General features: G+C 40.1%; 1 protein-coding gene across 8 annotated transcripts in view; it reads right to left on the bottom strand.

Moving 5' to 3' along the window:
* The window catches only part of PLCH1 (phospholipase C eta 1), an 85,497-nt gene that overhangs the window by 25,898 nt on the left and 37,570 nt on the right, over positions 1-22,029 (bottom strand). For all 8 annotated transcript variants that reach the window (XM_055817457.1, XM_055817460.1, XM_055817458.1 and 5 more), the window contains 8 exons: positions 20,020-20,166; positions 18,718-18,961; positions 16,246-16,375; positions 13,332-13,502; positions 6,420-6,513; positions 3,507-3,710; positions 1,763-1,883; positions 32-203 (listed from right to left, as the gene is read on the bottom strand). In XM_055817457.1, the coding sequence (XP_055673432.1) occupies positions 32-203; positions 1,763-1,883; positions 3,507-3,710; positions 6,420-6,513; positions 13,332-13,502; positions 16,246-16,375; positions 18,718-18,961; positions 20,020-20,166 (1,283 nt within the window). The remainder of the gene's footprint in view (positions 1-31; positions 204-1,762; positions 1,884-3,506; positions 3,711-6,419; positions 6,514-13,331; positions 13,503-16,245; positions 16,376-18,717; positions 18,962-20,019; positions 20,167-22,029) is intronic.

Below are 22,029 nucleotides of genomic sequence, written 5' to 3'. Positions count from 1 at the left end.
CGTTTTGAACATGCCGCCAGTAGCAAGTTACCTTCACTAGGATCTTCCCTTTCAAATTTTGAGGACTAGGAAGCTGTCTGGAATCTCCAGTGACTACAGATGACAAGTCCAGTTTGTCACCAAATATCTCCTTCAAGTACTGAGCGATCTTCTTTTGTTGTTGAATACTGCAATGGTTTTCGATAGACAGTATCACTGGAAACCTAGAAATAAAACCCCCAGACTCTGTCATAACTGTGTTTTAAGAGAGAAGACCTGCACAGCTTACCACATAAACTGGTTTAAGCAGTTTGCTTTTGCACTGTCAGCAGCCTGGAACCAAACTCGCTTTGGGAAGAAGGACTTTGCACATGAACTCCCAGATCCCTGCTCTGTCAGAACCCCTTTCTCAGTCCCTGCAAGCAATTCTGCCCTTTCTTGAACCCTACCCACAAGCACACTGGGTGACAAAGTTTGAAATCCATGATCACCAAGTGTGAGGCACAGAGACAGAAAGCTCATCAGCAACACGATGCCCTCCTGTTCTATGTAACAGAGCAGAAGGTGTGTTATTCCTTTGCAAGCCGTATACAAAGTCTTCACAAGCCATAAGTGATCAGCAAGCTGCTCCTGAAGAAAAGCATTTTGACATAAGCAGTTTCAAAGGAATTGCTAACTCCTCTCTGTGTTCCAAGACTGATAGCTGCATGAATGATTTGCCTTTCTTTTAGTAAGTGTCTACAGCAAGTCAGACCAAATCTCTGAAGCTGCCCAGACTCTGGAGAAGGAGAAATTATCGGCAATACTTTCCAGAGTACTCTCCCAGGCACAAGGAATTTGCAGCTTAAGTTTCCTGAGCTAAAGACATTGTTTCTATATATAACAGCCTATTTCTTGCAAAAATTTGCCCTGATTTCTAAACTTTTGGCAGCCCTGGGATCTTATGGCAAGGAACCCCATATGCCAACTACACACCAAATGAAGAACCACCTCCTTCAGTTTTGAAATCACTATCTCCTATTTCTAATCAATAACACCAAACTTTTGGGCTCAGGTTTTTTGGTTGGGTTTTGGTGTTTGTTGTTTTCTGGGGGGTTGGGGTTTTTTTTTTCCCCTTTTCAAATGGCCATTGTTGGGTCACTTTCTTCATCTTCTTTCCACACACACCCCCCCCCCCCAAATAAAGAGAAGTAAGCATTTTCTCTTCATTCTTTCTAAACTACTCAACATTCTGTACACCCACTCATAATTTGAGACTGTTGTATATATATATATGGTTAAACACCATGATTTTCATAATAAACTGTCATATCGTACTATGGGAAACAAAATAGAATCTGAACATCCCACATCTCCACACTTCCTCATACTACGCATGAGACAGCTTTCAAATTTTCTTACTGAAATTTAGTATTTTCCTTAGGCAGAGAATACTATGCTATTGATTTTTAAGAATTTCCCTGTGGATATGAGTGGGAAGTTCTGTTCAAAGATATTCAACAGTCTCAGACTGCTCAAAATATTACTGCATTTATGATGCATGAAAGGTCTTTCTATCTTAGGTTGACCTTTCTAATTTGATTGTTGGAAAGACCTCATGCAGTTGAAGAACAAATAAAGCATAAGCAATAAACAGGGGAACAGAATCAACTTTTCTAAAATCAACAATTTCTAAATGTGTTTAAAGGAATACACCTACTTCCTGGTTTTGCCTTTTGATTCTGACATGGGATTAACTACACAAAACAGACAGATGTAGCTTCAAAACCGACTCTACACTTACTCATTGTTGATGAAGGCGTATTTATTGATAGTTTCTGCCACATCACGGAAGAGTATTTTAGAAGTAAGAGTATAGCCATGGTGTACTACCGGCTCTCCATCTGGACCATCCCAGCAATCCACTATTAAGACAGAAAAAGTTATACATTAAGAGATGCCCATGATCTTATACATTTCTGCTGATCTTGCTTGCCAGCAGAACTCATGTACAGTACTCAACCACACAGGTGTCAACAAGTTTTGATTCAATCTATTATGATCTACCAATTGACGTAAGACTAACAAGACAAGTCTTTTGTTATACCAAATGAGAAGTCCGCAACCTAAAAAGGGGGTTTCCCCTTATACTAAACTGAGTGGTTTTCCTCATATATAAAATTATAAAGGTGTAATAGGTCAAATGATGTTTACAGCTATTTCTTAGGAAAGCAGCTTCGCTTCTGAAGACAACCTGTTTAAAAGCAATTTAATCTTCTTCCACTCCAAATTAAACTTGCAGTTTTATAACCGATGATAGTAAAAGTAGCATCAAATCCATCGCATATTGAATGAACTAGGACAGTAATATTTTTCCCAATAAAATTACTGTACCCTGGATTTACACTAAACATGTCACTACTATTGGCTGTACAGGAAGTTAAAAACTTCACAAAGTGAAAGCTAGGTATTACTTAGGCTGTACTGTATCTACAATAGTTTTGAGGTCAAGCGAAATGACATACTATGCGCATTCTAGTGAACTTTACAGAAGGGAAAGTACAGTGAGAGATCACCCAATTTTATCTGGTTCACTTTCTCCAATTATTTTTTAAATTCAGATTAACAGATTTTTTTTCCCAATTATGAATTTTGTAATACCAGTCAAAAAACTTAATAGCAAGTTTAAATATGTCAAAGGACTTTATTCCACCCACAATCTTAAGAACAACAATACTAATGTTTTGTTATTATTTAAATAAGATACTTAAGAGTTTATTATTATTTAAATAAGAACTTAAATAAGAATCCAGTGCTATCTCCAGGCTATCAGACAAACAGCATCTTGTTTTCCTCCACCAGCATCCTGCCAATGAAACAGAATCCTACCTTTCTGTTGTGGCAGACCAAAACCAAGTTTCTCAGCTCGAAGATGGCGACAGAAATAGATACACAGCTGTACTGAGAGAAGGCACTATTGCTCACCTGTCCTCCTACAGGCACTTTTCGTCTTCCCTTTGCATCTGCAGGAGGAACTGCATATGCAAACACCCACTTTCCTATTCAGCTTATGAAAGAAAAAGGTCTTTGCTGGCTCAGCTCATTCTGAACAACATGGATCAGGAAGCATTCCTGTGAAGCAGTAACCTCCGGCACAGGAGAACTGCAGAGCAGAACAACTGGGGCTTCTCTGCTGGGACTGCCAGGCCCCAAACAGATGCCTGCCCATTGCCTTACTTGAGCTTGCGCAATAAAAAAAAAAAAAAAAAAAAAACACTTCACAAAAATGCAGGACAATGGAAAAGTTGCACTGACTGAGTAAAGTGTAACAATAATCAGCAGGCAGGAGAAAACAGTACTGTCTATCATGTTTGTCTGAGATGGCCATTCCCAATAGAAAAATTCTGGTTAGACTGCTAGAAAACAGGAGTTTATCACTGAAGTTAATCAGCCAGTGAAACATTCACGCTTTGAGCTTGCCAGACTTTGTGCTTAAAAGAAACATTCATCATACTTCTCACAACTAGCAAGTTAGACAAAAAACATACCTTCAATACATCGACAACCATCTTGCAGCACTCGTGCATACATCTCCGCTCTGGACTGGGACAGCAGCTGGTCTCCTGTCAGGTACGTATTGTGAGATGAAGCAATAAAGTAGTTACAAAGTGGTTGATCCATATCCTGATGCACTTCGCAATGCAGTGGATTAAATACATCACAAGCAGGACTGCGCATGAAGTTGGTGAAACCTTAGAAGAAGAGAAAGTTTTGCCATGGATGCAGTATGTGTTACCAAGTAAATGATTTGCACTCTAATGTTTGCTTTTTCTGTTTATGCTTGTCAGTGCTAACTCATTGTCTCCAAAACCACTGAATCTTCCTGTACCCCATGTTTTCAGCATATTAACTGCTGTCTGTGCCTTGCCTGGTTCTTTGCAAACTGAAGAGGCTACACAGACTCAGTCCACTGTTGGCACACACAGAGGTATTTCTTTCTGAAGCCTGTGGAAGTTCTGATACCTTTGAGAAGAACACATCTCCAAGATCCAACCTTCGTCCTCAAACAACTTTCAAACAGCTTTGAACTAGAGAAGACATAATCTAGAAAGACATATTTATGACTGCCAAAATTAAAAAAAAAAAAAAAATAATCAACAAGCATTTGCAAAACAGGGCATTGAGCTAGGCCTCTTCATGACTTAATTAACAACCAATAGTAAAAAAAAAAAAAGTAAGATTCTAATAAAAGCATACAATTGCCAAATAGTAGCTATACAAGAAGACTTTTAGTCACAGATTGATATGGCCACTGCCCAACCTATTTGCTGATCAGATGCTTCATTCAGACCCTCAGAAGGGGCAGAAAACAAAAATGCACCTATAAAAATTCTCTGAAACCCTGGAGAACCTCCCTATACTAAATCCAGTGCACAGACTAAGACAAGTGGGCTCAAACTGCCTTCTGCAGTTCAGACAAAACTGCTCTGCTAATACATGCAATAGAAGAAGGTATTGGTTCTATTAGTATTAGTAGAAGAAAATACCCTCCCTCACAATTATTCTGGTGAGATAAAAATAATCTCTTCATCTAGATGTTACTGCAAACAGACAGTACGCAGCTAAACCACGAGTCGTTACAGTTGTAAAAACTGCCTTTTTCTCCTTGTCCTTCTCAAACTGGTACCCCCTACACCCTCTTGATTCTTGTTAAAGCATCAGTATAACTGAGAAATTGGGTCAAATGCTTAGACAGCATCAGTCTGCATTTCCTGGGACGCTGAATTGTGCCTTGGAGTGCAAGCGACCTGCTTAGAGGAGCATAGCTGGGTAGATGGAAAGGGGGGAACCTCAGCCTCACATTCAGCAGGATGCAGAGGATTTGACACATGCACGATGTTTCCCCTCAATGGATGCTTCTGATGGATGGATGCTTCTGATGGCACAAGAGCTATCCTGTTCTGCCCCATCACAAGGATAACATCTTGTAAATAAGAGGAAGCAGAGGAAATCCCTCAAATCCTGGGCAGCAGAAAAGACTTAGGTATACAATGCCTGCAAGAGTATAGGTTTGTATTCTGCAGGTCTGTCACGACTTCGTGCTGCTGTTGATGCCTCACAGGTCCCAAGTTGAGAAGTAATCTTCAGAAGGTAGCAACAATGTCAAGAACAAAAGAACACGCTCCTACCAAAGTTAAGAAAGATCTGACCATTTATACAGCTCACAGACAGGAACGAGAGCCAAACTGACTTCCTGACTTGGAAGCTAATGCTTTTTTATCCTGAGTTTATTGCTGACACTTAGGCTCTGCCCCAGTGCCACTCTTCTGCTGTAAATAAGCACTACCCTGACTGAAGATACTGTGTAGACAAGGCAGCACCACCTGAAGCACTGCACTGCAGCACAGGGAGCATGGGGGCCCATGCTAGCCAATTCACTGATCTAGCCCATCTCACTAGTTCACAGCTTTCTCTGTGCTGCACGTTTCTCTGAAAAGATGGTACTTGGTTTATATCTCTGTAAATTAGATCAGCATTAAACAGAGAAAGTTTTAAAAATACTTCCTATGAGACTGAGAAATGTAGAATATTTAAAAGGATAGTGCAAACAATACTAACCGTGAGAGCAACTCCAACATAAAAGCAGCAGCAGTAAGGTTAAGAGGAACAGAAATGCTTTCAGAAATATTTTTGTAAGCGCCATAGCTTGTTCATTTTGCTTTCCTTATTTCAATTTAAGTGCAGTGCCCTCGGTCATACCAGAAGCTTGTTTAAGACGTGAGAGGCAGTCACCAGGATTTAAGTACCATGTGGAAGATTCCTCCTTCCCCACCCCAAAATCATCATGTAAATTATACTGCTTCACAAAAGCTATCTTCTGGGCAAATTAACACACCATAGCATTTAATCTATTTTGTTCCAGTTCAGATTTTGGTTCGATATTAAGTTGGATTCTGAATAAATACACCATTTACAATTGCTTTAGCAAGCAAGGTGAATAAGGTATTAAAACCAAAAGAAAATGCAACTATCCATAATTTATTTCACATAAGCATAAATCAATGGATTGTACAGGAGCGATTCCAGATCTACAGAGCAGAGCAGAATGAAAACTCTGCTTTTATTACTTCAGTTATAACAGGCTATAACATAAAACATTCTATACCATATATTTTATGTTTATATCTTACAAATACACAAGTAGCAATAAATTCATGCAAGCCTAAGGCATTCCCATTACTGTACAATGGCCATGATATATTGCCGTATAACACTAGCTGCTAATTCACCCCACCTACTCTTGTCTCTCCCATGTCTCACAAAAATGCACCTACACTACTGACTGCTGCTCTTCTATGTTACTATCACAGTCAAATATTATAAGCTACACAAAAACATTGTTAAAGCTTTTCTATTCCACTACAGTATATCAAGACTAATTTTGAAAACAAAAACGTTACCTTCAATCCCAAGAACATTTTGCTTCTTGTTTTCTTCTGATACTTCAAACTTCTGTATGATGTCAAGACAGTATTCTGGTGTCACATTATTCATCTGCACAAAAACAACAGTGTTGGTGCACTTGTTTTTAATACCATGTTACCAGCATACAAAAAAACTACTTTAAGCTTCTGGATCCAGTTGAAAAGCCTTACAATCAGACACCGAGTTCATCAAGTATGACTAGGACAGTCAGTAATACTACTGTAAAAGGACTTCAAGATGTTGGTTTGATTAGTGCTGCACAAGGCTCACAGATCTTACCTTTGAGGAGAAAAACAAGACTGAAAGGCAGCTATCACTTAAAAGCTGTATTATTTTAGTTTAAAGATGAAAATTACCTGTTAAGCACCTAATAATAGTAGTACTGGGCAATACTGCTGAAATGAGAACTATGAAGTTATATTCTTTAATATGATCTACTTAAACATGCAGAAATATTTGGCAGGGTTTGATTTCATTTTCATGCATTTTCCATTTCTGTGATTTCATTACTTCCAAGAGAGTTCACTGTAATATGCAGGCTATGAGATAAATAATTAGATTCTGAAATGAAAAAAACCAGAATTGTTCTGAAACAAGTAAGAGTTTTGTCATCACCTTCAACTAGCCCACAACTGAAGTCCTAATTGGTGGGGCCAGAGTATCGCCATACACTTACATTTCCTTTAAAATTAAAGGACTCACCTTTTCTCATCCCCACCCCCATTAAGTTACAGACAGCCAAAGTGAGAACTATGACTGGGTGTATTTCTTTTCTTCCACTAACATCACAGGATGACAATGATAACACTAAAACCTTTGGCAGCTTATTTGTGCCCCTATTCTGTCTACTGTTCATACCCTCCATCCTTTGCCAAGGTCAGGTCAAATGGCCTGACATGAGGGACAGGCTGGAAGCAAAGGAACTTGCAGTCCTTTCTCAGATAGCGTGTCATCTCTGTTAACATGACTGCTTCAGGCAAAGGCAGGAATGAGCTTAGTCATCATGCAGATTACACAATATTTATTGTTTAAATCTGAAAATGACCCCTCTGTGAACTGTTCTGTTACTAATGGACTTCTCTTTCAGATGGCAAAACCAATTCCATTTCCTCTGCTCTGTCTACAGCCTCTGATGAATTTGCTCTTTCTGCTGTTTCCAGTAGCTCAGTATTCCCAGCATCAGCATTCAGCTACATGAAAATCTGTAAGTAGGTTGATGACTCTTAATATGGCCTTCTCCAAGGGCTTGATCCTGCCAAGTGCAGAGTTCCTTCTAAGAAATGCGGGTGCCATGACTGACCATGTTTTGTAGCACCTAAAAGGCTACAGTCTAAGTATGAAAAATCACCAGAGCAGGAGAAAAACTAGACATGTCAATATTAGAAGTATAGTAATAGAAGGCAAGCAAGTGAGCAGTTCAACCCATATAGTGACTTAAGCTGAAAAACTTGAAGATACTTTCCAGCCTTTTTTCTCTTCACCCTTCCCTCTGTTTTTTGTCTTGTATAGGGAAAGCATAGCTCAGTCCATTTACTTCTCCAGGCATTTTATTTGTAACTCCTTGCTAAGCCAACAATCACAAGATGCCTGCAAGAATTACACAGGATAATAGGAAAGAGAACAATTCAGCAGCAAAAAACCCCACCTGATTCTTCTAGCTCAAGTAGATGTTGCTGTTTGATTGCAAACACTGTTCATAGCAGGCCCTTCTTCAGCACAAGCTGGCCAGAAATAACTTTTGCATTATGGCTCCTTGATGGCCGAGTGGCAGGGTACTTGTGTGCTTTAGGAAAGAAAATGTCTAATCTAGTCCAAAGCGTGTCTGCTAGGGAAAAGTCTACTGATTTGTGCTTTTTAACTGTAGCTAGAGAGATGACTACTTAGGCTACTCATTTAAATCTCTTTTCATTAAGTTTTAAAATACTCCACTAATAATATCAAATAGTAATGATCATTATTGATGACTGTATATTTAGATACATTGCTTATTGAAAGTGGTCAACAGTGGAGCTTGCAAAATCTCTTGGACACATGCCTCCTTTTTATATCCCTGGTTAAAAGTTGTAACTTTGATGCACGTATGTTCTTTAAAAGAGTATCAGCCTTTGAACAACTAGTAAGACCTTGGTTTTTAAGTAAATGAACTACCGATTAATTTTCCTAAAATAAAATCCTACAAAACTACAAAAAAAGCAACACTATCCCTAATCTTCAGTGTAGAAGTATGAGGAAAAAAAAGAGGAAAATCACTTTTAATTTCACCAGTCTCATTGGAAGCAGGTCAGACAAACCAATTGCCAAAAATCTACTGCCATCTGAAGCTGCAGAGCACTGCAAGGCCAGGTAACGGGAGAGCCCACTTCTGTCAAAGGCCCATAAGTTAAGAATGGGAATAGTTCTCAAGGGAAAGGAAAAAAAAGAAAGCAATATAAAGTAGAAAAGAAGTTAGAAAACAAGTGCAATGCCAATAACAGGTGTTCTTAGACAGGATGCCAACCCACCGGCATGTCAATAGTGCTCTAATGGTTTAGGCTACGGCTGTTCACAGTTCATCATTCTCTAAGAAAAATCAAAACACAAATAATCAAAGCAAAGACGTTTTTCCAATTTCAGTGCAAGATGTCAATGTAAAATATCATGACATATTGAATCACCACATAAATCAGTTATACTGATTATCCTTCTGCATAAGCATGAAAGAGGAAGGCATCAGCTCACTTTCCAATTGAGAATTTGTGCTGCTGCCATAAGGTTTTTCTGTGAAAAGCAGCAAGGATTGATCAGGCATGATGACCTAGCATTGTCTTCCTTGTCCAATATTAACACGCTCCACAGTCTCTGCTCTTTTCAAAGTCCATGTACCAACACTGATATTCTTATAATTTCCCTATTCCTTTTGGGATACTGGTTCCTGATATCCTTCAGTACTCACCGTTTCAGATCATAGCCAAACATATACTGACATGCCCTGGCATATACTGTTTCATAATATCCCTTTAAAACTTCTTCCAAGAGAGCAGGTATAGTGGTTTCATAGAGTACTTAATCCCCACTTCCCATTTTTTGTCACATTTTCGCTATTCACCACACCCCTAGTTATTCCTGTGATACTGTATAATCACTGCAGACAAGTAATAAAAGTCAGCTTACTCTCTCTCAAGCAGGCTTAACTCAAAATGCACAACTTCATATTGAATAATTAAGGAAAAGCTTTACATAATTATATGTGTATGTTCCGAGGGTGTAATTGTTACTAAATTACTTCCTCTTCAGCTCAATTAAAATGAGTTGGGGGCTTTAATTTTTGCCACCAGTTCCATTGCATATGGCAGCAGCCCTTTTAACCACAGAAGATACTAGTTTGGTACCCATGTGATGGCATGGTATTAATATTTCCATCTGGTTCCTGTCGCTTGGGAGTACAACAGGGCGCATCACGCAATACGCAGCTCTTCCCCAGAGCACGCAGAGACTGCTGCTGTAGGCAAGATCTCAGCAGGCTGTCCTCTTCCTCAGGACAGATAAAAACTGTATTGCTAAGTAACTGATCCACGGCAAGGCAGCAGCTGGCAAGCAGGCACACAGGAAACCTCACCCTCAGAAAACCAAAACTAAACATTTCAGGTTTGTGACACCAAGTCAGCCTTGTAACTGCATAAAACCATAAGCAGAAGAGTTGAAAAGGTCTCTGCTATGACTGAAACAAAAGCACTTGATGTGATACAGATACGGCATGAAGGAGGAGGGAAGAACAGACAGCAGTCAGACAACAGGTGCAGGCTGGCTGACCCCCCCAACACTCCAGCAGCATCACTACAGGGCTCCCAAGGCCAGGGCAGAATGAGGCCACTCACTCTACAATGCAGGTCCAGAACTGCTAGCAACTGCAGAGCTGCTCTTTAACAGGGAAGACTGTTTGTTGAGCCCAATTCACCCAAGCCCCACTACTCAAAAGGCAAGTATGAGACAAGCTCTGTTGGTCAAAAGAGCCTGGAGATCCTGCTGTGGAAGCTATAGCAGATCAGTTTCTGGGGAGGACCAACTCAGGCAATTATATTAGTTTATTAAGAAAGGACATTCCCAAAAGGAGAACACTCAGGCATGCAGGCATGACTGCACATCCAGAGATGTTCCTCCCTCATGCCACTTGTGCTAAGAGGACTGCAGGACCAGAAGTCATTCCAGAAAACAGCCTTTCTGCTCTTCTTGCATTTGAGGTTGTATAATTGTAATTTCAATAGACACATAATAGCAATTTCCACCTAAGCAGAAGTAACCTGTTTCATGAGCTCTAGGGTAAAGGCAAAGGGGAGCTCTCCTTAAAAAAGCAGCCAGCTTAGCAAGTTAACAAAAACCCCAGAAAACAAAAACCCCTTTTGTTCTACCCTCAGGCTGCACAATATTTAAAAGTTTTGCCAGAAGAGTAGCAGATGGAGTTGGACAGACTGTCCACAGATTTCCAAGCAGACAGACAAGAGCAAAAATGAAATGCTGTTTGCTTGAAGGCAACTGAGAGCTGCATTATGATTTGAACCATCAGCTTTTGAAGACAATCTTGCCTTACCCAAGGACATGGTTATCACCTCTGAGTTCTGAAAACATTTAAGGATAAATCTGCTCTAATACCGTTAATACTGGAAAGTGGAAAAAACAGAGGAAAGAGGCAAAGAAAGTGCAAGGTGCTTCTATACTGCACTGCCAAGAGGTTCACCTACAGATCACGCTTTTACTCTTCCTATTGTTTGTTTTGGGAATAACGTTGAGCAAAGCATTTATAGCAGATAGCCCTGTCCACATTCAGCATTTTGAGCAGTGTGTAGACAAAAGAGGATGCAGTATGCCAGACTTGACAGTCAACTTGTTTTCTCTGCTGCATCAGTAGTTTAATAATATCCTTGTGCACCCACAAAGACAGCTCTTCTGCCTCTTTCACATGGTTTTCTCCCTGTTCCAGGTCCCTGAGTGCCCTCTCATACCACTGCTCTTCAGCTGAACCTGGGCACTTCAGCATCTCCGTGAACATGCATTTCTTTGCTTTCCCATCAGCATCAACCTTGCTGCTGCTGTCAAGGGTGCTCCACTGAAGGGCACCTAAATAAAAGGCAGTGATTAAAAAGGAAACAAAGGGAAAATCAGTGAGCTAAAAAATCTTAGAGAAATAGTTTAATGGGAAAAAGACAAACACATTTTGTGCTTTCAAGTTGTAATTAACAGACTGGCCAGGACCAGACTGCTTGCAGGAATCTGTGTGTTGAGGCTATTACAGCAAGATCAGTGACGTAATAATGCTCTGTGTTTCAAGGGGGAGGAAAGAAGGAAGAACCAGGGAGTTATACATGCCAGGGAATTGCCACAGTGGCCAGAGGGAAATTCAGCAACAAACCTGCACAGACTGTTGGTATTTTATACTAAGGATAACTCAGAAAAAACAGCCATTGCAGGCAGGATCCCAGAACGGCACAGGAGATTATCCAATGATTGCAGGCAAAACACAGCATCTACACCCAGGAAGCTGAAGTAGGTTGGGATGTTACAGGGTTTTTTTGAGGTTGTTTTGGAACAACACTCTGCAAGGACACACAGAGTGAGCAAACCATCCAAGGACCAATTGCCAGAAGCAAACATGAGTCCTAGAGATTGCAAGGTTCCTTCTGAGCTCCTCACTGTCCAGTATACAAGTTGTGTCCATGGGTTCCACAGGCAATTTTTGTAGTAACCCAGTCTCTTTCAAGATGGGCATGAAAAACTGTACTGGAGCAAGATATATAGGAATGCCTAGAGATATGTTTTTTTGTTCAGCAAGTTTGTTCATAAGCACATGGGGGGAAAAATCTCTGATCTTGACCTGACTTTGCTTCTTGAGTTACTTATGCTGCTTGTTTTGTTTTGTTTTTTAAATTCCTTATTGGTGTGTGTGTTCCTGTGGTTCCCTGGACCTCATCTCTCCCAGCTGATTCTCTCTGAGAAACTTCAGATAGAAGTGCAATGTTCAAGTCCCACACATGTATGAGGAAAACAGACTTCCTTAAAGAAAAATTGGGAAAGGCGGCAGAAGGGGGGGGAGGGGGAAAAAAAGGATAGAATCCTGGACCTCAGCCATGTTGGTGCAATATCCATCTTTGTATTACATCACAGAAGTATAATCTTTCCTTAAAATTTAATAAGAGATTTAGGCCAGGTATAAGAGGTTCTTCTTTGTCAATATTTGAACTGCTGTCTTAACAATAAAAACAGCAGTGCTTATAATTACTCCTACTACTACTGATACTTGGGAACTCCAAGTTCTATATATCTATATATCCAAGAACTTGGGATATATAACAGCAGGATTCAACTTTGCTTACAGGAAAGGATATGCGGACACAAAGATTCATCTTGATGTGTTACCGTATTAAGTCAAGCACATGCAAGCCATTTGTAGATAATAATAAATAGTTTGCTCTTCTTATTTTGTCATGTGTTTCTAGCCTTAAAACATATCACATATCATCATATTTTAGTGCATATCTGCCAAGATCATTACTCACAAAAGGCATCTCCTGGAAATATAAACATCCCCCTACCACACCAAGAAACAATCCAGACAAGCTATACAAGAGGAAGCAACCATGCTAAGACACATGATAATCACTGTAATTAAAAAGTGTGAATTTTAAATGCCATTATAAACAAATAATTAAAACCAAAAAAACATATTGCCCTGCACTTGCATTTCTTCTACCAGTGTCCAGAAGAATTCAAACTTACTAGAAGTATTTAGACTTCTTTTTTGTTACAAAACCTGTGCCTTATCCCCCTGCCCCAAGCTAAACTCTTCCATAAAATTATTTCCCTGTACTTGAATGTATTTATATGTACATATATATGGATGCATAGTATTCTCATACCTTTTGTTCCACCTTTAGAAACTGAGCAAGTTCTTCAACAGTGAGGTGATCCTTCTTGTCACTGTAGCTTAAGAGCAATAAGTAGAGATCTCTACGTAAGGACATCATCTTGTAAAACACTGAAAATTCTTCAAAATTTAGGGTTCCTTGGTTCTCATCTGTGTCTGCTTCCTAAGAAGTAAAGACATTCAAGTAAGCATGCTAAACAGAGTTGACTTCAGGGAACAAAGCAAAACAGGATTTACATACATAAACAGAAATGTAATAAGTTTTAGCCTGCAAGATTCTGTTCACACAAATCCTAGTAGGCTAAAATAAAGGCAAAATTACAATACCACCTGCTGGATTTTTTTTGTGAAAACAGTTACTATGCCAAAACCACAGGTTCCCTATCTTCAGTTTTGAACGTTTCCCTTGTAAAAAGGCTCCCCCTGGGCTTTATTCTGATCTCTGTTACTCTCCTGTATGCCCTGCAGTTATCCTGGATTAAAACATAGCAAGGAACACAATTTCACCCTGTGGCTTCCTCTAACAAAGTCTGACATTTTAACATATTCAATATCGCAGTCTTAAATGTATGTTAATTCAAACTACAACACTCTCAACCCTGTCAGCACTCTGTAGAGGGGAGATCTGCAGCAGCAGTACAACACCACACAAAAATATAAGCCCAATAGCCCCAGTATTGATGGTAGCTTTTGTTCATCCTCAGAGGTAGGAATAGAAGAAAACAGTATTAACTCATGTTAATACAAGCTTTTTACTGTGAACACCTGCCTAAGAGGATTGCTTTGGATTTTCAAAACAAAGAATATATTCTGGAGAACTGCTGTCAAACATTAGGTAGGTCTCCACAAAAAACAAACTTCAGGGAAGCTACAACTCTTGCTAAGTTTGAGGCTGTAAGCAAATAATGGAGACAAGGTGAAATGAACATTTAAAAACATGCTGTTGTTCCCATGAATAACGTCCTTTGTTGGTAGCTGTATATGTTTTTTTCTTTGTAGTTATAAACCCCCTTCCATTCCAAAGTCATGTTCTGTTAAAAATGGTGCTTCTTTCTGTCCAGATCAGAACACCTTCTGTGCAGAGTCCTTTTAACACTGACTTGGGTTTGAACTTGTTGGCTTGTCTCTACAGTGGTACACCAAATACAAGTTCTTCTCCAGACGAAGGGCATCCTCATCTGGCTACCACTTCTTCCTTCTCAAGAAAGCTCTTCCAATTGGTGTCCAGCCTCACTTCTTCTATAGAAGAGAAGTTAGTCTAATAGCAGATGCAATGACCATATCTCTGGCCTGTTTTTCTTTCCAAAGATCCAATTTTATTTTCCCTTCACATAAAGCAATCTACTGAACTTGAAAGCATATCTTCGAACAGGAATCCATCCTTATACCAGCAACTTCTAGTACACACACACACAAGTAGCAGCCCCATATTCCACTGCCAGAGGCAGGACCTGGACTGCTTCATAAGCCTAGCCACCCCCATGGAGCCACAGGTGCTCCTCCAGGCTTTGTGCCATGTCCAGAACCATAACGCTAAGTCACACAAACAGTACCACCTGAGCAGACCAAGTGGAAGAACAGTGCAGAGTGGCTAAATACAGGGGTGAGGATTTGTCCCAGAGTTACTTTGCTACTCCCTTAATCCTGCATTAAGCCCTGGAAGTCCCTAGGGCTTGCTGGCACAAAGCACTGCTCATGGGGTAAGGCCTTTAAGATTGAGCCCTGAACGACTAACAGCAAACCAACCTTCTACAGTTTTCATATTTAACCTTAATAACTTTAACCATGCCTGTGAGTTCTAGGATACTAACTCAGGTATAGGCTGGCAGCAACAGCAGCAAAATAAAAACACGTAAAGCAGCTTATTTTAAACCAAAAACTGTCTCTGATTATACAAAGGACAATGGTTGCTAGAGTGCCCTACTTCATTCTTAGACAGTTTAAACAGTGCAGACAGAACTTTTTTTTTTTCCCCCTCTTGGTACATGGCTTCACAACTCTCTGCTCTCCTGCAGCAGTCAACAGTATAAGCAAAACCCAAGGATCTCAGGAAGCTGCATTTCATTACCTCTTGTTAGCAGTCTGTCATCTGAGCTATAAACTCAGATCACAGCAACTAAGCAGAGAAGAAAATAATTCCTAGCTATCTGGTGTCAAATGGGATTTTAAATTATTTTACATCTAGTAGATATCTTCAGTGACATTTATAATCTCCAGGAACAAGTACAACCCAAATTCACCTCCACAGCACAACCCCACCAGTTTCCACACTACAAGTCTTTGGGGAATAACTTGATCCTCCATAGATATATCTCTAATGCAGATTTTATGCCAGACAAACAAAGAGCTTTTGACCATGGAAGATTCTTCAACTTTCCCATGTTTTATAGCAAACCAGCTTTTGGCTGATACTGTTTTGAAGATTTAAGAAAATGTTATTTTGGTTTCCATTGTGTCCTTTGCTTATCTTTCCTATCCTACAGTAAACACTAGGGCTAGTGGAAAATGATAACTGACAGAAGTAGAACATTGAGTCTGGCTAAGTAAGAGGAAGTTGTTAAAAATCTTAATTAATAGTTCTGTTAAATACTTTTCCATAAAGGAAATGAAAAACGATTTCAATAGAAACAGAGTAACTTCACTGTCCATCAATGCCAGCATAGAACAATCCAGTTCAGAGAGATGAAAACAATAATGCAGAAAAAGTACTGTTGTCTTCTATGTGGTTCATGTTGTTAAAACAACGTTCTGATGCATCTTTGTCTACAAAAAGGTAAGACTGTGAGGTGCTGGAAAGGACAGAGTTTTAAGTCCCAACTCACAGATCCTATTCTGGATCCATCTATTTCTAGACCATAACTGGCACTCTCTTACCACAACAACGCTGGGTGCTAGAGGCCACCAACCTGAAACATCTGCCGGACCTTCCTGCGGGGCAGGTTAACATTTAGTTTACGCATCAACTGGTGGATCTCTTCTATATTCAGCAGGCCATCTCCATTCTTGTCAGCCTCCTCAAAGGTCTGTTTGACCCAGCTACAAACGTGTCAAAGAAAGGTACAAGAGGGTGATTTCCTCACAGAGAAGAAAGGCAGCGCAGTTGGGCAGGTAAAGCACAAGACTTGAACTCAGGAGAACAAGACCCTGCCCCAGCTCTTCTGGGCAGGAGGATAATCCTCCTTAGCAGAGGACCTTAACATCTTCCAGGAGAAAAACTGAGCATTATTCAGTCCAGCCTTCACAGACATGTCTTTTTCAAGCCAGTGCCTCTGGGTAAAATATTGAATTAACATTTCCCACAGCTTATATTAAGAGTTATTGGGGTACACTGAAATAAAGTCAATGCTGGCAAAGATCTGGCGCTATCTACATCATTCTCCCCACACTGATGCCAAATCAAAGCATTTTTACTACTATACACCTTCTGGTGCAATGTGCTATTGCTGTTGTACCTCCTGCCTGGTGCAACTAAGACTGTTACATCTGAGGACCAATGGTTTTGTGACTCAAAGGAATCAAGCTCAATAGCCACCTGGATCAGGGATGATGTTAATCTAGTGCAAGAGGATGGAATAAGGAAGACACTGTGAAATTAGCCCAAGTACATTATTATCACCCTGCAGTTTCCATAAGAACCTCATTAAAAATTAATCCCTCTTGTTTTTTCCAAGCTCTCTCCTCCAAGACTGCCACACAGTTCTTTCATCCGTGTATTTGTAACTCTTCCATCTCTGGACAACTACTTTGTCCACCACTTCCTCTCCAATATCTTTGCCTTCACCTTGTGCCACAACTTCCACAGGACAGCAACAACTCAATAGAATCATAAGCTGCATAGAGAAAATGAGTAGCACTTATGCATTTACTGTTTCTCCCCTCAAAGGGCAAAATGGCACCAAATAAAGCTAGCAACTGTCAAATTCAGAAAACAAGAGGTGATCCTTCACACAGCATATGGCTCATCTCTAATATAATCTTTTGGGGGATGTTCTACAGGTTTACATGGGATTGAAGTGACACTGAACCAGTTTTTTTCCCCCTTGCCCTTTCTCCAGTTTCATTCAAATGCTTAAAATTGGTACTGGTTTATGGCAGTTATTTACCACTAGGTTCACAGTACTAGCTCCTTTGTGCACTCATTTCTGCTACTAGTTTCTCCTCTGAGAATGTACTCTTTTAAGTTTTCCAGTATTGCTGGGCTTGCTCCAATATCGTCTTCCACTTCTCCCTTCATTCAGCTTGAAGGTCTCCACTTTCAAACCAGTACCTTTTACCCCTTCTTTGCACATATATCCCTTTGCAGATTTTGCCAAGTTCTTACACTATGTGGAACTGGTACAGGGTCATTTTGTCTGCAGTCTCCCAGTTGCCACATTTGATAACACAAACGAGACTTGGAAGTGATGTTTCACCAGTACAGAACATACAGCAGATATGCAAGTTCGGAAAAGTCGTGGATAAATATAGCAACCTGAGTATGTGTGCAACAGAGCATGCAATATATCCCCCAAATGAATCTGTGCCTATCTTGTATCAGATTTAAACACTGAAAATATAAATTAAAAATACCTTAAGTATGTATATTCTCCAGGAGGAGTATTTACAAGAGACCACCGTAGATTTCTGTGTGGCAGAAGTTACAGTTTTAATCAACATGGGCTTGCTTTGGGATTGTAAATGTTCTTTGTATTTAACATACTAGTCAGCCCTGTTGTGAAAGAAACCACATCAAGAAAATACTCAATGGACATGGTCCGTACAAGAAGTTCATTTTGGTTACTTGCCCACAACAAACATTTAAGGAGCCTTAAAGATTTGTGCTCCTGACAATCAATGGAGGCTGAGAAGTACATACAGATGTCTGACATACGCTAACCAAGAGAAATCGTGATGGCCAGGACTTACGAGTCAGTTTACTAAAAGACTCCCAAAAATGTTAGGTTTCACCTGTGCAGAGGCTAACAATTATCAGTATCTTGAAAACATTGCCTTCTAATGGAGCTTGCAATTTGCAGCAGAATAGCTAAAGCACAGCTGGGCAAGTAGAAAATGACAGAAATCCTGAAATCATGCCAAGGTTAGTATTTATTAAGATAACTAGAAATTACTGTTTTGACCCTTCAATAAGAATTTCACTAACAAAATGCAAGACTATCCCCTGATTTCAATGCAGTTTAATCCAGTTCCTAAGGCACAGCTGATACTTTATTGCACACATAAGTGTCCACGTCAAACCCATTTCTCAAGTTTCCATTGCAATCAATGGCAAGGTTTTTGGTCACGAAGAGGAGGTGAAAGGACACCCTATGATTAAGTCACTAAAAAACAAGCCAGAAATAATGAATAAAAAGCTGGAGCTCAGGCTCATAAAAGGATACTGATCATGTGTTCTCTGTCGCTTAGCAAGCGAATCCTCGTCACTTATTCCAGCCAGCAAATATTTCAGTCCTGTGATCCAGGTGCGAGCTTCCTCTGGGTTAGATGTAATCAGATCCAGTGACTCCATGTGGTTGCCGTGGTAAATGGTAAAGCAACAGCTTGGGTCAAAGTTCCCCTCTGCATGGCGGTGAAAGATTTCAGACTGCCGACCTTCAGTGACTTTGTAAATGGAATCGATGACAACTATGGGAGGAAAAGGGAAAACAAAAATTTACATGCTTGGATATCCACTCAACTTCTTTCTGTTTTTAGCATTTCTGAATTATTCAGGCTAAGAGTCATTAATTATATTTTTTTTTAATATTACATCTTGAAATCCAAAAGTGCTTTTTGATTCCTAGTTTTATCCTTGCTTTGGCTGTGCCACATGCACAGCACAGCTGCCTTGAAGGCAGGCCAGTGTAGGTACACAAAGGTTACAGCAAGGCTCTTTGAGCTATGTCAGAGGACTGTAGGCTATGCACAGGGGAGCATGGAGACAGATACCAAGTGTTTTCCATCTATCAGTGAAACGCTGTGTAGCTCCAAAGTGACTACTCCCACCACAGCTGTGCTTTCTACAGCAGGAAGACAGGGATACCCATCACTGTGCTAAGGTAACATGGCTCCCAGTGCAATGGCACCTAACAGCTATGCTGCTCAACACAGCAGCTCTTAGCCACCATACACTGGCCCCAAACCATCAAGTGTCACTATCCGCAACCTTCGCAACGGCTTGTTTTTAATCTCAAGCCTCTGGGACAGTTCTGTGAATTTCTACTCCTTATTTTATTCAATAAACCACTAATTTGAATTTCCAATTTAAAACAGTGCAGCAGGAACAGTTTCAGTGAGAAATATTGCTACACAGTAACCTCAAAATGTAATAATGCCTAAAGAAAATTACGGCTAGTATTAAGAAACCTCAGTCTAAAATTTTCTAGGTTCTATATTTAAATTTGTGATGTTTACATTGAAAAGAGTCCAGCATAGTTTGTTATCAAGTTCCTGTTCAGTCTGTTCACAATTCATATAAACCTATGGAAAAAGTTGACATGTGACTGAACTACACTCCCTTTCCTTTCATAATCTTGAACTTTTAGTAGGTGGTTAAACTCTACTCACACTCCTGAAAACCTTCACGTAAGTATTGCATCACATTTAAAATAAGCATCAAAAAGCATTTATTTAATTGATCCCTCTATAATTCACAGTCTAATAGTGAACTGCCCCAGAAAGTGAAAGAAATAGTAAAAGTTTACTTTTTGCCTTTTCGCTTTTTCTGGATGGTCGCCATCGGATGCAGGTCCTGTGCTCATCCAGGTAGAAGAGCCGAACTAGCCCTTTGGTTCCACTCTTCAGCTTAACCATCTGAGTCCCAGACTGCATAACACTCATGCATCTTTCGACTGTAAAGCAGAACAGAATAAATTAAACTGTTATCGAATTCCACTAATAAAATGACTTACTGGTCTTTCCAACATCTGCCAAGCATATACAATTTTTTTTCTACCTTCAGTTACAGAAACTAGTAATTGCTGTGTGAGACATACTATTTTTCTTCTTCTTCACTACTAGCTTCTCCATATAGGAAAATTAAAAAAAAAAAAAAATCATCTATCAAAACACCTTCACAACAAAGGAGGCAAAGAAAACTTTACCATATGTTGAAGGAAACTATTTTATGGTTGTTCCACGCTTATCTCATTTAAATATTTTTATATTATTATACATAGTACTGTAATTTTAAACCACAGTACTCTGCAAGTTTTTTGAATAGTGAGATTAGCATTCAAACTCCACTTTCCTCCGGGCTCAATAATCCTTCAGCTTCTATCTTGTGCTTTTGACACTGTTAGAACTGCTAATAGAATTATAAATAAACAATCCCTCCTCCCTACCACACACATTTACACCCTCTCCATCCTGCTACCAAATTTCAAGCACGTACTGTGATGACTTCCCTTCATCCACCCATCCAGGACCATAAGGCCTTGTTTCTCTGTTTTGACTAAAATACACTGGTCTCTTCCATTTCATCTCACATCTTCCCTCCTACAGTGTTCCAAACACTAGGATCAAGATAAGATTGTCTCTTGATCTCAGTTTATATCCATGCTCTTAAATTACCTTCTCCTGTTTTTATCCATTCACAGCCTCTCCTCACTCGTATCAGTCCAAATTCACCTCCCAGATGATTTGTTTACACTCTGGCTGGCTCCCAAATACTATCTTGGTCTGTCTCTGTTTCTTCTTATCAGCCGCCTTCTCTTCACCACTGCTTTCTTCAGTACTCCTCTTGGTATCATGACAAAGACTAATATGCCCTCCCACTCCTCTCTGTCAGAGCTAGGATTTATTTTCTCAGCTCCTGACACCTCTTTAGTTCCCACAGCATGTGGCAGAAGCAGCACAAGCAGCAGTGGACTCAGCACCGGCTGAAACACCACAGTGCTCCCATACACCAAAAGATGTCGTGGCCCAGCTCAGTTCATCTCCATGGCAGAAGCATGGCCAGAACACATCTTCCAGCAGAGAGCCACAAAACCCAGAGGCCATCAGTGAAGCAGTATAAGCCTGCTGCTCCTTCCAAAGCACCTCGGTCTGATGCAGTCAGAGCAGCATCCTAAACGTTAGTCAAACACGGGCTGAACAGCCGTCATTGCTGGACCAATTTCCCCTGGCTCCCTCACACAACAGACATCGGCAAACCAAACTTCATATCAAATAACTGCATCAGAAGCCGTGGTTTTGCTCAGTAGTTGTCTTTCTTGGAGGAATGAGAGGACTCGGGTTGAGCTGAACAGAACCAAACTCTTCTGAAAGCACCACAGGTGTGCACGAGTGCAATAAATTGCCCTTTAAGTCCATAAATATATGGCCTTCCCTGAATCATCAGCCCCCTCAAGTGAACAGGTGCGTTTGGAAGCACTTTAGGATGAGTCAGAAAAGTGACCTAAATCAAGCCAAAAATAGATGTTACACAGTATCCACATGTTGACTGTGGCGGTTTTAACCTCTATCTGAAGATGCACAAAATACCAGGAAGACAAGCCTTTACACCACAAGGAATGCAAAACTCAGAACCTTAAAGAAAGATAGGTTAACTGAAGCAAAAATAAGTCTCTAAAACTTACTACATACATACACACACACCCCTTCTCTTGGCAGACTCAGTCTTTTACTTTAGAACTGAGTTTAGATCAAGTTTGCCTTGGATTCATACCTAACCACCAAGAACTGTCCTCCAGCACAGAAATAAGGCTCTCCAT

The sequence above is a fragment of the Falco peregrinus genome, chromosome 12 (assembly GCF_023634155.1).
Source record: "Falco peregrinus isolate bFalPer1 chromosome 12, bFalPer1.pri, whole genome shotgun sequence".
Lineage (NCBI taxonomy): Eukaryota > Metazoa > Chordata > Aves > Falconiformes > Falconidae > Falco > Falco peregrinus.
The sequence above is the reverse complement of the archived record's forward strand: the minus strand, read 5'-3'. Positions and strand labels throughout refer to the sequence as shown.